Below are 18450 nucleotides of genomic sequence, written 5' to 3' on the forward strand. Positions count from 1 at the left end.
CAAGGTGGGAGAGGAAGGGTAGGTGAAGGTTTAGCAAGGTGCAGGGTGGAATATGGTGGCGATAGATTGTTAGCACAGGAGTGCATAGTTAAGATAAGGGTGTATTAGTGTTACAGCATTATAAGATGAGGTCCCTAACAACAACCCTCAGTCCTCAACCGGCCCCCCATACAATCATTAAACAATGCATCTTCCTCACCCGCCTCCCCCATTCTTTCTCTACTTTTAAGCACCTTAGTCCCGGTTCAATACCATTCTTGCATTTATACTTCTACCCAGTTTAAAGTTGACCTCAGTGCTGAATACCTGAAGGCCCCCTTGGCCTGGTACTTTGTCTTCTTTATCATTTCAAAACTATAGTCTAGTAAAGATATTATCAATCAAACAGTTTATCTCAACATAGTCTATTATTATTTATAAATTATGTCAGTTTTAAGAAAATATATTTAAAATCATGTATGTTACCCAAAAGTCTTTGTTTTCAGTGATAACTTAAATGTAATATGATGATTTAACCATATTTGGTACTGTATTGTATATTTTATAGTTAGTATGGTTTAATTCGGGATTGAGAAGTTTGTAAACTATCAAACGCCTTTTGCACATCATTTAAAATTGACCATTACAATTATTTAATTTAGCTAACTTTTTAAACTCAGTATTACACAAAGGGCATCCTACTATTACTAAGAGCAGAAAAAAGATTTTATTATTTATCATTTCATCACTGCAAAAGTTTTTATTCAAGTGTGATTTTATAATTGTGATTATTTGTATCTAAAGTGTTAATTCAAGCTCTATTAAATACTAACAAACAAAAGTACGACCCACCCACTAACATTTAATATTTTAAGCTTATTGTGATGCCTCAGTGTCATTAACCTCATTTTTAAAAGCAAAGCTTTTCATAAATTTACTCTGAATACATATCCATAGTCGTCCAAGGTGTGAGGGTGAAAGGGGTGTTACTTCTAAACTTTGAAGCTATTTGTTTTTCAAACCTTTGACACCCCTCATTTTATTCCTCTCAAAAAAATCATAGATGTTCTTGTCCCTTATTGCTTAAATTTATCTTTTCCATCTTTTAAGGGGCCTTCCATATTTTGCACAAAATTGATCTTGATGATACTTTTACCTTGTATTTTAAGTCATTCTTAAGGATGCACGAGTTGACAATAATCTTAAAAATGTTAATCAACCCATAATAAAGTTTGCTCTATCTTTAAAATCCTGTTTATGAAGAATAAGAAGCTTTTCTTGTTCTTTAAATTGTTACTAGCTGCTACGCCCCTGGCATCTAGAAGCTCTCTATTTAAGGGGCGGAGTGGTTTTAAAACATATCAATAAACCATTCCAAGACTTAAATCTACAAATAAAATATACTAAAACCATGACAGGACCTTTGTAAAGCATACCTAAAATAGAAAACTCAATCGGTTTAGTATTGAGATCTTAAGCTTCAGCCAAAAAATACTTTATATAATAGGATATTATTTAAGATTATGGAAAAGTACTACAACTTTGCATCTTTACTGGAATGATTTTATGAGAAATCAGTATAATCGGGGAAGGCAGTAAACAGCCCCCTAACAAATATCTGTGCGCATCTCTCCATACACTTATAAAAGTATATTATTAGTGTAAGCAAATCACTATATTATATGTTTTCCAAATTCTCTCCAAAAGTTTTCTCTCTGTTTGAAAAAAAAACTATGTGGGAGTTGGTTCAAATAACTTTTACGTCAATATTTCCAGAATACGTAAGTGTTGGTTCAATGGCTTACAAAATCCATATAATTATATATTTTATAATTGAGTTTTTAGTATTGTACTAGAGTAAAAAAAAGTAGAACACTACAGAAAAAAATTGGTAGAAAATAATAGTATGGCTTTGAAACCGATTGATATCCGGTTCTCAGCCACACTGAAAAATAATGTATCGAATCGTATTATATCCGCCGAAAGCTGTTTATAATACGATGCGAGAAATAACTATTCTACCATCTTTTCAAGTATTTGAGTGCTATATATTTTGTATACTTCTCCATTTATTTAAATTTTAAATAAATTATTGTATATATATACTATCAGATATGTTATAATCATTTTAAGCTAGATTTTGTTTAAATTAAACAAGTAAAATAACTTTTATAAGTAACACATCAAAACAAGTAAAAGCATTTGCTATACAAAAGAAGAGGATTAATAGAATGTGTTTAATAAATTAATAAACATAAAATAAATGAACAGATGTTGGGCATAATAGTACTTACTGATTATCTACCTTTGTTATGGAGTAGCTGCGCTGTTAGTATTTAAAATTTATAAAACTATTCATCTAACTTTTTTGTTTTTATTTCAGGTTGTTATTGATTTGAGTATTCTTCAAGATTTAATTCCTTCTTAGGTAAGAAGTTGATATAGTATCAAATGCCTTTTACACATCACAAATAATAATTAGAACTCGTTTGCGTACGAAAGATACTAATTGTTTAGTAGCTTCGCTACGCTACTAAAGAGAAAACCATTATAAAAATGAAAAAACTAGACAAAAAGAAGTGTAGAAATCTTACAATTCTTTTGATGAATTTCTCCCAAAATATAATTTTCAATGACGTTCCCCGCCTCTCTTTTCTACAAATTCTGATGAATGAAATATAGAGCTTCACACACGCAGACACAGACAGACAGAGAAAAAAAGATGGTTTGTTGAACCTTTGCTAGTAGGGAGTATAGCTTCTCTAGAAATAGGATTTTTCAGTTTTTTTTTAACAGATGTACCACTTTAGATAATAGTTTTCATAACAATTCGGAATGTTTAAGCAATGAATGATATCAACTGCCTGAACACTTTTTGAAATACTTTTATTTTTTTCTACAACTTATCAGCTAGCTTATATCTTACATAGCAACTGAGAAAGTAAAACAATCAGATGGATTTGCCCTACTTATAGAGAAGCTGTAAAAATGCAGTTTATATAGCTATGCTGAAAATTTTTCTTATCTCAATAATTTGATTTAAAAATGAATGTATAGTATCTTAAATTTTGAAAAGTAAAATCATTATTCTTTGTAGGGATTTCAATAAATTTAAATTTTATCAAGGAATTTTGTTCAATGAATTATAATGTAACTCTTTTTCTTTGTAAAAACCTCTGTTAGATAAACTTAAAAGGATAAAATTATTAATTTTTGCAAAATTTTCTTTTCAAATTTTAAATTTTGCCTTTGTTCCTAAAGTTGAAGTAAAAAAGATCAATAAAAAGTACTTTGTTGTCCTCTTGAGATGTTATTTTTTCTTCAACCTTGTTCCAAAAATGCATTAAAACAAGGACATTCATGGTTCAAAGAGAGTCAGGGAGGGAGGGGACATTGGACTGATTATTGCACTAGTCCTATAGCATTTTAATAACTTTTTCTTAGTCGTTGGTTTAACAACTTTGTTGTCTATTGGTAAAATTTTATTGGTTGGTACATTTAGTTGAGTGTCCAAACTTTTCAACCATTAATTGTAATGTACAAAAGGGACAAAGGGATAATTTTGTGTATCATCATTTGGGATCTACATCAATTTATCGGCTATTGTCCTATCCTTTTAAATCACTGAAAAAGAGTAGTAATATTTTGAAAGTGAAAATGTTTTAAATGGTATAATTAACAATTTTTCTTTATTTTTAGGTTTATTTACCTTTATTCCTGTACTTTACACGTACACTTACACTAACACAATTGAGAAAGGGTGTTCTCAACTAACCAACCAACCAACAGACCACAACAGCTTATCACGTGACCACGGGTCTTTCCTACAGCAGACGACAAACCAGTTTCTGACGCAAATCCAGCTGTAGTTGTTGTGTACACAAGAAGAAAACCGGTTTAACCCTCTGCAACCGGTTTATTCGCCTGACAAAAGACTTCTCTTTTATTTTCTGTTTAAAAAGGTTAGTAAATAGTTTTTTTTTAAGTTTAAAAATACAAAGTTTAGGGGAAATTACACAAAAGGTTTTAAAATTAAATTTTGTATGTGCAAAATTAAATTAATTTACATTTATAACATCTGACATTAATTTATGTTAGGGTTTGCAATATATTGTCATTGATTTAATTTAGTGATCAAATTAACATAGGGAGTAATCCCTTTAGATAAAATGAGTTATATACTACACTAACCCCCCCCCCCCCTTTAATTTTATTTTAAAAAGAAAAAGTGTAAAAAAAATTGGCGGATTGTATTTTTTATTGTTGCGATTTGCGAGGGTGGAGATACCCTGACCCAAAATAGTTTCAAACCTTCCCGTGAGAAGCTTTACTGCAAAGCAGTTTGCGAGATCCTTTGGTACAGACGCCCACACACACACAGATAGATAGACATCCTGTTACTTTAATATATATGTGTTTTCCACCATATTTATTAGAAATTCTAGCATAATATAGCTTGCTAGAATATAGTAATTATTCCCTTTCTATGAAAATATTACTTTAATATTCTTTTATTACATGTTAGAAAATATGTTTGTATATGATAGCATTGTTTATTGATTTTTTATAAACTTAATTCGAGGATTTTTTCATTTTGACTTGCAAATGAAAATTATGTTAAAAGCTTTTAATAGACTTCACCTAAAACATAAGTTATAATAAAAATAGGCACTTTCGTATAACTTTAAAGATAGCAATACAATAATGAAAAAAAATGCTATTTAGTTATTAGCAGCTTTGTATGGATACTAAATTGAAAGTACACCTGCCATAAACCATATGATTTTTAATCAAAAACAGCTGAGTACTTGAAAAAGCCATTAAAAGGAAATCTAGATTTAATTTTCACTATTTTTGATACACAATACTAAGAAATATTAAACTTTTTTTGTAGATCAGCATACAAATTTTATTGGTCAGTTCGTTCCTCCCAGATTGAAAGGGATATAGTAAATAGTTATAACCCTTCCCAGGACCTATGAGAAGCTACATTGTAAAGGGGAACCAATTGATTCAGTGGTTAGCGAGATCCTTCTGTACACACAGACAGATATCATTTGCCTTTTACCGTTTTTGTCTATGTTTATTTTTTATAAATCTAAATTTTTTTATAATCCGGGGATTTATTTTAAGATTTCTTCGATTATTTAAAAATATAAAATATTTATAAATAAAGGAAGGATTTTTAGTGATATTGGAACATATTTTTAGTAAATAAGTAAAAAACAAATTTTATGTTAATGTTTTAACTCTAAATATAAAAAAATTAGATTAAACGATTATTCAAAAATAGCTCGGAAAAATCGCTAAATTCTTTAAAATATGAATGATTAATCTAAAATTACTTAGTTAAAAAACTCTTAAACTTATGTTTAAAATTTTTATTAGATTCTATTTTTAGACATGTTTTAGTTTTATTTTCTCGTATTCATTCAAAATCGATTAATATCCGCTGGATTAGAACCGGTTCTCATCCATACGAAAAAAATATGGCTACTATATCCAGTTTTCTACAAATATAAAAATGTAAAATCATAATCTTATAATTGTACATTTTATATCAACGGAAAGCTGTTTATAATACGATGCGAGAAATAACTATTCTTTAACCCATCATTTCTTACACAGCACATGGGGGTGGGTGGGGGAAGAGTGGATAAAAATTTATCTCTATAAATTTATCCCCCTTCCCCTTGAAACAAGAAAACAGTAACTATCAAGCGATTAATACCCCCATCCCTCCTTCTCAGACCAAACCATACACACGCCGTAGAAGTTTTTTTCTGGTTTAACATTCTTTTGTATGTTGTCATACTTGTTATAGTACAAATTCATATATTCAAATTCCAGGAATCAAAAGTATTTTTATCTTTACCTAGAAAAAAACCATGAATAGGAAACGATAATAAAATAATGGATATAGAATACATGGATATTGTGAGAGATTCTCGCATACCCTGATAAAATGTTTCTTTTAGCTGGCTAATATAACAATACCCGCCCCCCTCTCTTTAATGACTTTACTTCATTCCCTCCATAACTATGAAGGAACGTATTGACTAATATCAGAGGGTTATATTAGCAACCTAAATTGATGAAAAAAAGTTTACATGTTATAGTATCCACGTATTCTATCCATTAATATTTTATTAAGATTCTCACTTTGGTAGCTGGTTTAAAAAGGGGGGATATTAGGCTGTAGATTTATTTTTATTGTCTAAAGGCAATTAGGAAATGTTCAAAAGTGTACAAATCATTTTAACCCATTTTTACCCCTTAATTATGCCTTTTGGAAAAAAAAACATATAGTTTTACCTTCTTCACCAATTCGTGAAAATTTCAAACAGGCATAAGTTTTCATAAAACTAAGCTTTTTACATTACTAGACCTCATTTTTGGCCAGTTCGTTCATTCAGTAATAGGGGATGGGGTATCGATGGATGGTATTGTTATTTTAGCCATCTACGAGTTGTACAGAGAAGATAAAAATCTGGAGTAAAATCCAAGTAATAATATATAGATTACTATTACAACTTAGCAAATAGCAATAGCAATATAATAAATCGTCAAGAGAATAGGAACTAAAAATAGACAGAGATAGATAGAGACAGAGAAAAAGAGAGAAATATGAAGAGGTAGAAAAAAAAAGAGAAGGAGAGAGAGAAAAATAGAGAAAATAGAGAGACTCTGAATAATTGTAATTTTATTTTATATTTACATGTTTTAGTTTATAACCACCATTCATAGATAATACTTATTCATTATTAGCTTGATTCATATTGTTAATAGGAAAGCTACTTTATAATTCGAAATGTCTGTCCGTCCGTTTGTCTTTAAGGAGCGTATTGGGGGATATGTGAATTCTCAGCTTCTATAAACGATAGACAACTGATTTTTTTTATTTTGCTAACATTTCTAAGTTAATAGTAGAAGTGAAGCAACTCTATAATTTAACATGTGGTTTTGTCCGTATGACCGTTCATTCATCATTTGCTTTGCTACTTATGGGTGGGGTTTGGTAAGTCGACTCTCCAATTTAATTTAAGCTTTTTTTCAAATAAAAAACAAACACTTGATGGGGGGGGGGGGATTTTTATAATGTATCCTCCACAAAAATAATTTTAATTCTTCCATAGACTTATAAGGAGCTTCACTATAAAGAAGAATAATTTCGGCTTAGCGTTTTATTTAGCTTCAGTCAGATACATAGACATACTGTTACTTTTATATAATGAATAATAATAAATATATAATTAGAATGTAGGTATTTATTTTATTTAGACAGACGGATAAGAAATATAAATATATGTTTTATAATATGCATAAATATATTAGTCTGACGTAATTAAATAATGTTAAAATAGTCCTAGTATATTAAAACTAATAATTTGGTAAATGGAATTAAATCTAATTTTAAGTTGTTTTCTATGGCTGAAAAAGAAAGATTTCTAAATTATGTTTTACGTATGTTGGCCATTTTTCATAAAATTTTTTGTTTAAAAACTTATTTCTTAAGTTACTAATCTATTTTAATAAAAAGGCTGACAACTTATTGCATTAAATTTTTTTTTTCTATGATGTTGTATACCTTTTTTATGTAGGTTTTATGTAGATGGATTAGTATATTCTATATCTAATTAATACATTAATATTTACATACCCAAAATGGATTAGGCCGAAAAGAATAAGGTTTTCTTTCTGCAAATCCAGAAGCTACAAATAATCTGAGGTAGCCATACCCATACAAAATATATGTTCTCAAGTCAAATTTGCTCGCGCGTTTTCTCTTGCATCTCTTGAGCATTGACTATTATTTGTAGGCTTGGTTTAGCTTGATTTAACTATCTGTTCAGCCTTGATAGGCTTTTTTTTTGTCATAAATAAGAGTAAAATAAATTTATTGCTTGTTCTATCAAATAACGAATGCGCCCCTAGCATCTAAGTGCTTTTTATTTAAAGGGTCACATATGGGGGCAGAAAATAACCATCTCAAAATTAAAATTAAAAAATATCTCAAAAAATATGTGAAGCTTCCCTAACAAGGAGAACGCAATAAATTCTGTAGTTATTGAAATTTTAGGCTATAAACAAAAAACCTTACTACTTTATATTGTAGATTGTTGCTTTCAAAGTTTAGAAAAACTTTGGTTATAGAGTAGCTTCGCTATCAACGCTAGTTTTTGGGTGTTTAAATATCCATTTAAATAAGGGGTCTCGAAGAAACAGGTTTAATAAAAATGTTCTAAAAAGACAAGTTGGTTGGCTCAGGAAAGAAAATCAATATATTGATCCACCGTAGATATTGGGGAGATAGGTTTAAAGACAGGGATTTTTTAAAGGGATAAGACAATGGACGATGAATTTATTCACATCCACAATAAGGATACACAAAATTATCCCTTCTGTAGATTACAATTATTGGTTGAAAGGTATAGACACTCAACACAATGAACCAACCAATAAAAATTCATTAAGAGTCCTCAAAGTTGATAAGACAACGAATAAGAAGACGTTATTATAAAACATAGGGTACTAGTGTAATAAACCGCCCAATGTCACCTCCCTCCCTGGTTTAAAGAAATAACAATTTATATTATATGTATATATATATTAAATGTAAGTTTAATAATAACGCAGTTTTTTTTTCTAATCTAAAATTAGGTTCGTCCGCCTGTCTATCAGCAAATCTTCACAAGTCAATTGCATAAATTGATGCCTCTTGACTTTACTTAAGTTGACTGTTATTTTTAATTAAAAATTGTTTTAGCTTGTTATTAGTACGATACACATGGAAATGTTAGTCCTTGAATAGTTATTTATCTCATAGTATTATAGACAGCTTTCAGCGGATATTAAAATAAGAAATTATAAGATCAAAACTAGTTTTGTTTGCCCTGAGGGGCCGAAGACCCAGATTATCACACCTGGAATTAATTTTAAGATTTTTATTTTAATCTTCGTGTAAATTTGTCTGCTATACATGATTTTTCAGTAGGGTTGAGAACCGGTTCTAATCCAACAGATAAGGAAAACGTCTTATTTCTCCATATACATATGTGTATGTATATTTAGGGAAAATAATGCAAAGGGGAACGGTCCATATGACCATTGAGGCTTTATACAAAACGGCTAGATTAAACGGCTTTGCGGGGCGGGGGCAAAGGCGAATATTAATTTTTTTTTAATAAATAGAAAGTGCGAGAAGTTTTTCTCTTGATTTAGTTCTCATTAAAGATGAGCTGAGAAATTATCTACATGACACTATTGATTTCGATTCATGTCGACTATAATCTAATTTTTTTTTAAATTTTGATAGTGTTAGATTGGGTTTCTAAGTTTGTGAGGGGGTAAACACCCATACCCTTGGACATCTTTGTAATATTGGAGTAATAATTTTTGTTTATGCTATTTTTCTAAAGTGATTCTGTTTAACGTGAAAACGCCTAGTACTAATGAGACAGAGGGAAATAGGGAAAGTTATTTTCCCCCATCTGGAAGAAATTTATTGATTTTTTCTCATATCGTCTTGGGACCTTGTCTGTGTGTGTGTGTGTGTATGTGTGTGTTTGTGTGTGTGTGTGTGTGTGTGTGTGTGTGTGTGTGTGTGTGTGTGTGTGTGTGTATATTTGTTCGTGTGTAAAGAAGATAAGGTTTTATCTTTGAATAAATTCCGTATTTTTTAAAAACTTAAAAATATCAAAAAGAATCATTAAGTTTAGCTCTCCTAAAATGTAGTAGTAATGTTTTTTGTTGGTTCATTAAAATCTCCGTACCTATTGAGTTGTTCATTTTATGGATGGTTTCGGGCTATTTTATTTTTTCTTATGAGAGTTTTGTTACTACCCTCCTTTCCCTAGCGGCGAAGCTTATAGAATAGACCAAATTAGGATCGCAGATTACATAGAACCCCAATTATTTTTTAAAAATTACCAAAACAAAAATTCTTGATGCATGCTATTACTTTTTACATCTCAATCAATCAAGATATCGTTTTTCTAATCCAACGAATGGAAGAATGAGCTTTTTGAGGGAGAAGAAGAACAATTTATAATCCATTGTCCTCCCCCTTTCTAAATAAAGTTATTAAAATAATGAAAACTATTAATTCTTTAGGGAATAGTACTACATACTACATACTATAACAAACATAAGAGAGAATTATTGATCTGTTTTTATATCACATGTTCAAATACATAATGTTTACGTTCACTAAGATAGATTTTTATTTAAAAAAGATCGATAACAAAAGGTCTTAGCTTTTTAAAAGCGAAGGTTTTCTATATTTAGGGTCTTTACGTTTGTCCGAACGTTAGTAACAGATCTAAACTTTTTATGGTAATGAGTTATGCCTGAATTGGGCGAAGGTATCCCCACCACCTCTACTTCATATTTAAATTTCGTGCATTACTATTGGCTATGCCACTAGAGGCCTCTAGAAGCACTTTAGTGGTGGGGAGTAAACCACATTGCCCCCCCCCCAGTTTTAATTTTAGTTTTAAAAAGAATAAGAAATAATTACTTTTTTTGTGTGAGAGGTCATAAAGAAGAACCATATCGGTACAGACAGAGAGACAGATTTTCTAGGGCCTGTGGAACGTGCCATGTGTGACTTCATATAAATACGTCTAGTATCCATCGCTTTTTTAGGGGTTTCATTTCCCATTTTTAGATGTATTTTTATGACGTCGCACATGACACTTCACACTGTCCCATATCCTGTTACAAATTTATATAATGATTAACAAGAACGTGTATATTTCAGATGCTCCAGCAAGGCTCCATCAACGCCATGAGTCATCAGTCTAATGTTGCTCAGGTCAGTCTAGAGGTATACAACAACTTTTTTATTTTTTTACACAGCATGGTTACTCTATAATTATGAGTCATCAGTCTAATGTTGCTCAGGTCAGTCTAGAGGTATACAACAACTTTTTTATTTATTTACACAGCACAGTTACTCTATAATTATGTCTAATGTCAGTCTATAGGTATACAACAACTTTTTTTTATTTATTTACACAGCATGGTTACTCTACAATTATGAGTCATGAGTCTGATGTTGCTTAGCTCAGACACTCTATAATTATGTCTATTGTCAGTCTAGAGGTATACAGCAACTTTTTCATTTATTAACAAAGCACAGACACTCTATAATTAATAATCATTTCTAATGTCAGTATATTTTAATAAGGAAATTTTGATAAGGATTTTAAACCACTCCCCATTTGATATTTACGAAATAAAAAATGATGATTTTATATCATTTTGGCTGCGTTTCGTTTGGATTTATTTATTCAGTTAGTTAATTAAGTTAAAAACTTTTAATTATTTAAGATGTTATAATTGTTAAATATTTCATATCTTAGCTAATATTAATAGATAAATAATAATAATAAATCTAAAAAGCCAACTTTATTAAAGAAAGTACATTTCTAAGTAAAAGAAATATGTGGTAAAAACTGGAATATAAAATTAATGGCATATTCGACTTAACAATAGCATTAGACACTATACTTTTGTGTTTAATATAACGATAATATGAAATTACTGATAACAGCGGCAATATTATTAGAATCCAGGGATCTCAAGGGATTAATGTACATTTTCAATTATGATAAACAAAATTACCACCTTCTGTAAATTACAATTGGTGGTTGAAACGTTTAAACACTCAACTTAATGAAGCAAACAATTAAATTTGATAAAAGTCCCCAAAGTTGTTTAGCCAACGAATAAGAAAACATTATTATGAAACTTTGGGGACTAGTGTAATAAACAGCCACTTGTCTCCCTTCTCTTTGGTTACTTATGCAATTTATAATATTTTAGAAATAGGACAAGTTTTTTTTTGTAAAAAATGTTTAAACTTTGCAAAACCTTGAAATTTAATTGAAAAAGATTATGCAGAAGATTGTTATTCCAACCATTTAAACTAAATTTTCTTCTTTTAAAAATAATTTTCTTTCTCTCTCTCTCTTTCTAGGTCTTAAAAGTTAAAGGTTTGGATCTAGTGCAGTTCACGGTTAAATATTACTGGGATCGATTATCTCCAAAAATTATGAACTTCTACACGTATATATTATGTTTGCACATCTTGGTAGCCGGCAAGAAGACCTACAAAACATTCGAAATTGCCAAAACACACGCAGCGCACATAAATGCGCTAAAAAGATTTACTTTTTGCGTATTTTTTTCAGTCGAGTTCTCACTGTGGATCTATTCAAGATTATTCAAAGGCCTTTTTAACGACATTCTTGAAACACAAGTGCATTAAACCGTTTGGCAGATAGCTGCTTTTAAATCTCAAAGTTATTTTTGGGATAATCGATCCTAAGATCATTTTTCTGCCAACGGCATGAGATCCTAAATGAAATATTGAGTCCAAATGTTATAAGAACTGACTTGTAAGTGCATCTCTGCCCGCAAAGATCCACAAACAATACTTGTAAAAGCGAAGCTTTTATAAAATCAGGATCGGTCCGTCCATACGTCCATCCATCTGTTCATAATAGATAGCTCTTATAATAAATTTAGGCATGTTAGAATTGTCGTTTCGAATTCAAACTTTTACTTTTACATTAACAAGTATCTACCTTGCAATGACCATAATAATTAAAGGGGGTGGATACAACTCCCAAAGGGGTCCGCCCTCCCATACCCACCAAAAAGGGGTCTACTGAATACATTTTTAGCCTTCTCAAATTAAAAATAACTTTAAAAATCCGTCCTAAAATTCATAAAATGGAACTATATAGGAACTTAATAAATTAAATCATCAACATACAAATTTAAAAAAAGATAAAAAACAGTTTTTTTAATCTTCCAAAATAGGATATAATTGTCTATGATTGCAATACTACCATCCGCAGTATTAAATGAATGTTAGATGGTGCAAGCAACTATACATACAAGAATAAAATGCATTTTCTAGCTGGATTTGCATTCAGATGCAGTCATTGGTAGATAGATAATTTAGTCAATAGATAGACAGATAAATAAGTATTTAGGTAAATTGGTCATAAGATATATACAGAGAGATTAGAGGCAAAGTGATAATATTAGTTAGATAATAGATAACAATAATTTGTTAAGTATTCAAAGAAAGAAAGATTAGTGTATCTATAAAATATTTGTAAAAAGATAGAATGATAAGTCATTAGATAAATAGATTAGTGGTGGGATAGATATATGAGATATAGATGTAAGATATTAGATTCATATGATGTATAGATAGGCTGATAAATGGTAGATAAATATATAGATGAATAGAGAGATAGAAAAATTTGTAAAGAGAGGGGTAGATCACTAGACTATTTGGTGGATGAATTGGTAGATTAGAATATAGAAAGATTATTATAAAGATTGGCACGTATATTCTATAACTGAATCTAAGTAGACTGGATTTAAAAAAAAAAAAAAATTATTAAATATTTTATTACTTATTACATTCGACATGTCGGTCATAGCAGATTCTTAATTATTCTACAAATGAAGTAGTTCGTCCTTGTTTTATCCTTGGAAGTTTTATTTACCCCCTCCCCCCTTACAACTGTTCCAATTGTTTTCTAGAACAACCCCCCCCCCCTCTCTACCCACCCCCGCTCTAGTTGGTTCCAACTTTAGTGCAAAGATTGTAATTGATGATAGCAAAATATATGTTTTTGCAATACTGATAATATGGGTAATTTTGTTTGTCAACATTGAAGATGTACATTAATTTATCAGCTATTGTCTTATCACTTTGGATCCCTGGAAAATATTACACAAGCTTAAACTACCCTCCCTCGAACTTTTTAGCTTAAAAAATAAACAGTTCCTAAGATTGTTGTATAGCAAATATGTATTAGCTGTTTAATTTACATATTTCTTTTGCTGTTTTGGTAAAGTTTCAAATTAAAACTGCAGATTTTCTTGATAAAAAGGAAACTTACAAACTGTGTGTTTCACATAAATAAAGAGAAAGGGTTTTGGCTATTTCCCACCAACTTATATGCTTATTTAGTGTTAGGTTGGGTTTCGATGAGTTTGCCCTCTCATAGAGGCTTTAATCCAGTCATTTATTACTAGCGACTACGCTCCTAGAGGCCTCTAGGGGAACGTAAAATGTTTCCTTTAAATTTATGTTTAGAGCAGCTGTTAACAAAAAATATTTAAACAGCTGCTAGGCGACGCTAGTATCATGAAACATGTTTTTTTTGGTGATTTCTCTAAAGGGGGGTGGTGATGCCCACCCTCAAAATATTTATAAAGCTGCCCAGGACATATGAGAAGCTACATTGTAGAGGAAAACCGTATCGGTTCAGTGCTTAGCAATATCCTTCGTTAAGGACACAAAAAACATTACTTTATTATAAGGATTTAACAAGTTTAAATTAATTTTATATTTCAAACCTGATATCATACCCGCATTTTTAACCGACTATTTTTCCCTGATTTGAAACTAAATTAACAAACCAAGTTTGTTACATTTTTTCTTTCAAAAACTTTAGAAAGTCTAATTAACTAAAAAGTTTTTACTTAACTCATATTACATATTAATTTGGGAGAAGAGCTTTAAAAAGATTTGCTTATAACATCAAAAACAAAAACAAGTTTTTTTAATATGTAGCTCTGAAAAAAGCAAATTAAGAATAGTTATTTGAACAAAAAATAGTAAAATATTACATAAAAATGTTAGTACTTAAAATGGTTATTGGTCCAAATTCTATAAAATATCAAAGGCTAGCCAATCAGTTATGGTTTTTTAAGTCTCAGGCCAGCCTAGACAATTTTATAAGATTTGGCCTATCTATAATACAAAGTAGAACGATGTTTGTCTGTCTGTCTGTCTATTTGTAGCGAAGGATCTCGCTAACCGCTGAACCGATCGGGTTTCCTTTACAGGGTAGCTTTTCATAGGTCCCGGGAAGGTTTATAACTATTTTCTTGGGGGGTGGGACTCCCCCAACCCCCCCCAAAAAAAGAAAAATACCCCACCCCCCAAAAATTTTTTTTTCCTTTTTAAAACTAAAATTAAAATAATGGGGTCGACTACCCCCCCCCCAAAAAAAAAAATTTCTCCCCCCCTAAAAAATTTTTTAAAAAATTTTTCTTTTAAATCTAAAATACGAAAAATTGGTTTGATTATACCTCTTGGGGCAAAGTCCCTAGAGGCTAGGGGCGAAGCCGCTAGTTATCATAAAATTCAGTTACTATTCTTTTAAGTGGTAAATTTTTGGTCAAATTGTTCATTGTAGAATAAAATGGTAGATTTTTATTTGTGCACTATAAGATATTGATAAGAATTCATGACAATTATGCAGTTAAAACTTGATTTTTCAGAGTTGCATTTAATTTTTAAGTGAAAATAAATATAGCTGCCATAAACATTGCCTTGTTATCTGATAATCAACATTAACAAATAAATCCTGAACAATGTGTACTATCAAAAAACGGTCATTTTAAGCAGGTATTGCAATTTTACCATTATTCTTGCAATTTTATGCAAAAATCAGGGTTGCAGTTGCACTTATTTGTCAATTTTAGAATTGACGAGTTTCTTATTCTGTTGAAATAAGAATGAAATATCAGGGATCTAAAGGGATAAGACATTGGGCGATAAATTTACGTACATCCCTAATCCTCTGTAGAATACAACTAGTGGTTGAAATGTTTGGACACTTAACTTCATGAACCAACTAATCAAAATTCAATATAGGTTCCCAAAGTTGTTAAGACAACAAATAAGAAAAACTTTGGATACTAGTGTAATAAACAGCCCAATGTCCCCTCCCTCTCTGATTAAATATGCAGTACCAAGTCAAAATAAACCATCCAGCATCATTTCTTGACCTTCATGCACCAACAACTTTGTCGTTCTATCATTTTCAAACTTATTCAGGATTATTTACTATAAATAAATAAAACAAGAAAGAGAATATCCATCTATAAAACCAAACTTTCAAAAACTAAACAGATAGACGGACTAACGAACAAAGTCAAGACAATAGAATAATTGTATTGTACCTAACTTGAACAGGAATCATCACGTGAAGTTAGAAACTTATCTGGTGATTATAACATGCCTTAATTTACCATTTGAGCTATATTTCACAAACATTCCTACATATTCTAAAAGCCAAGCTGTCACAAATTATTTACAATAGCGAAGCAGCTCTATAGTTAAGAAAGCAGGTCTGAACGTCCAGTAAAAATGTTTATTTTTTTTCAGGATTTGGAGGATAAGGAGAGGAAGACAAATCTGATTGTTAATTATCTTCCACAAAATATGACACAAGTTGTAAGTATTCTTTATTTTCTAATATCATCAAATAAACCAGAACAAATGTAAAATAATAATTATTATGGAGGGGGAGAAGGACTGATAAAAAAGTCGTCTTTACTATGATGTGTTGTCCCCCAAAATCACGAAACCTTCACGAATAATTATTTCGTTGTTGGTTACAAAAGTAACAGGGTGTATATGTTTCTGTCTGTGTGTGTGCGTAGAGAAGGATCTCGCTAACCGCTGAACCGATATGGCACTCCTTTACTGTACAGTATATTTTCTCATAAGGTTCATGACCATTAAACAGCCAAGAAAAAACCTGGAAAAAACTCCCAAATTTTATCTATACTTTTCTTTAAAAACTATAATTCAACATGATTGGACTACTTACGACCCCTACTCTTGAATTTCGGGTTTATATGCCGACTTTTTATAATTTATCTGATTCAAGAAAACTATTAATATTATTTAAATTTTGTTTTATTTGTAGGAGGAAATCAGATCACTGTTTTCTTCCATAGGAGAAGTTGAAAGCTGTAAACTTATCAGAGATAAAGTTACAGGTACAGGTACATATACTGATAGATAGATACAGATGTAAATAGATAGCTACTTAGCTAGCTAGATAGAAAGATAGATAGATAGTTGTATCTGAAAACTTATTAGAGATAAATTTACAGGTACAGTAGATATACTGTTAGATAGATACAGAGAAAGATAGCTAGACAGATAGAAAGATAGATAAAGAGATAGATATACATATAGCTAGCTATAGATAGAAAGATAGTTATACCTGAAAATTTATATAGATAAAGCTACATTGATAGATTGATAGATACAGAAGTTATACAGATAGATACTAAAAGAGATTGAAAGGTATTAACTAGATAGATAGACTAAATCATGTACTTTTACATATTTATTTATAACTTTATTTAACATAAGCTCTTATTAACCTTAATTCAAACGATTATAAATAGTGTTTTTGACGTTATCAAAATTTATACTTATTAAAAATATCCTTAATTAGAAATCTACTTTATATACAATATCTTAAGTTTAATTAAGGTATTAAAAACTATAAATAAGGAAACATTTACATATATTTTATATAGTTTTAGTCAGGGATTTTAGGGGATAGGGCAAGGGACGATAAATTTATTTACATCCACAATGAGAATCAATTCTATAAGCTCTTTTGTAGATCAAATTTACATGTTAAAAAGTTTAAAAACAACTAATTAAAATTCAGCAAAAGTACCCAAAGTTTTTGAGCTAACGAATAATGATAACATGCTTATGAAACTTGGGGACCAGTGTAATTACCTGCTAATCTTCTCTACCTCTCTGAGTTTTGAATTTTTTTGGTTGGTTCCGAACTAGTAGTGTCACTTTTTAAACAGTGGCAACTTTGTTTAACATCATTAGGGATGTATGTACGTGCATTTATCGTCCTTTATCTTATCCCTTAAAGTCCCAGTACAAAATTTATATTTTATTATTGGTCTGTGTGTCTGAAATCACTCTTTCATAATTTCTAGAGAGACAGTTTTTAAGGATACGCGTCTAATAGAAAGTAAATGCGCCCTAAATAATCTTTGCACTCGTTGCGTGATTTATATTGGAATACACACAGCTCAATGTTTTTTCGACTAAATTCTATAAATAAGATAAAAATGTTGTCACTTAAAAACTATATTTTGGCTAAAATCTTAAAAATTCAACTTCTAAGTAATCTTTGCACTCGTTGCGTGATTTATATTGGACTGCACTAGTGTTATTGTTTAGGCCAGAGCCTTGGTTATGGTTTTGTCAATTACCACCGGACAGAGGATGCGGCTAAAGCAATCCAGACTCTTAACGGACTCAGACTACAAAATAAAACTATCAAGGTATCTATCTATCTATTTATTTATAATTTTTATATTTATCTATCTATATCTAGTCATTTATCTATCAAATCTATAATAATATTCTTATTTGTTTTTATCTACACTAGCGGCTACGCCCTTAGAGGCCTTTATGGGCTCGTTAGGGTAAAAGGGAGGGAAAGGGTAACTCCATTTTCAAATTTAGTTTTAAAGAAAAAAAAAGATTTTTTTTGATAGCCAGGGCATAGACGTCCAAGGGTGGGGGTAAAGGGGTGATTACCCCCCCAAATGAATTTGGGGGGGGGTAATCACGGCACCCCCAAAATTTTTGAT

At 30.5% G+C, this 18450-nt stretch overlaps 1 protein-coding gene across 50 annotated transcripts in view; it reads left to right on the forward strand.

Annotated features, from left to right (window-relative positions):
- The window catches only part of fne (ELAV like RNA binding protein found in neurons), a 183032-nt gene that overhangs the window by 137893 nt on the left and 26689 nt on the right, over positions 1-18450 (forward strand). For 19 of the 50 annotated variants that reach the window (XM_080148866.1, XM_080148884.1, XM_080148897.1 and 16 more), the window contains exons 2-7: positions 2363-2407; positions 3679-3941; positions 10742-10807; positions 16190-16258; positions 16737-16809; positions 18035-18138. In XM_080148866.1, the coding sequence (XP_080004992.1) occupies positions 10742-10807; positions 16190-16258; positions 16737-16809; positions 18035-18138 (312 nt within the window). In that variant the 5' untranslated portion in view covers positions 2363-2407; positions 3679-3941. Of the gene's footprint in view, positions 1-2362; positions 2408-3678; positions 3942-10741; positions 10808-16189; positions 16259-16736; positions 16816-18034; positions 18139-18450 lie in introns of all 50 variants that reach the window. The other 31 variants (XM_080148863.1, XM_080148881.1, XM_080148894.1 and 28 more) reach the window with 3 other exon arrangements.

This window comes from Acartia tonsa, chromosome 14 (assembly GCF_053477335.1).
Source record: "Acartia tonsa isolate MP-2025a chromosome 14, ASM5347733v1, whole genome shotgun sequence".
Taxonomy (NCBI): Eukaryota; Metazoa; Arthropoda; class Copepoda; order Calanoida; family Acartiidae; genus Acartia; species Acartia tonsa.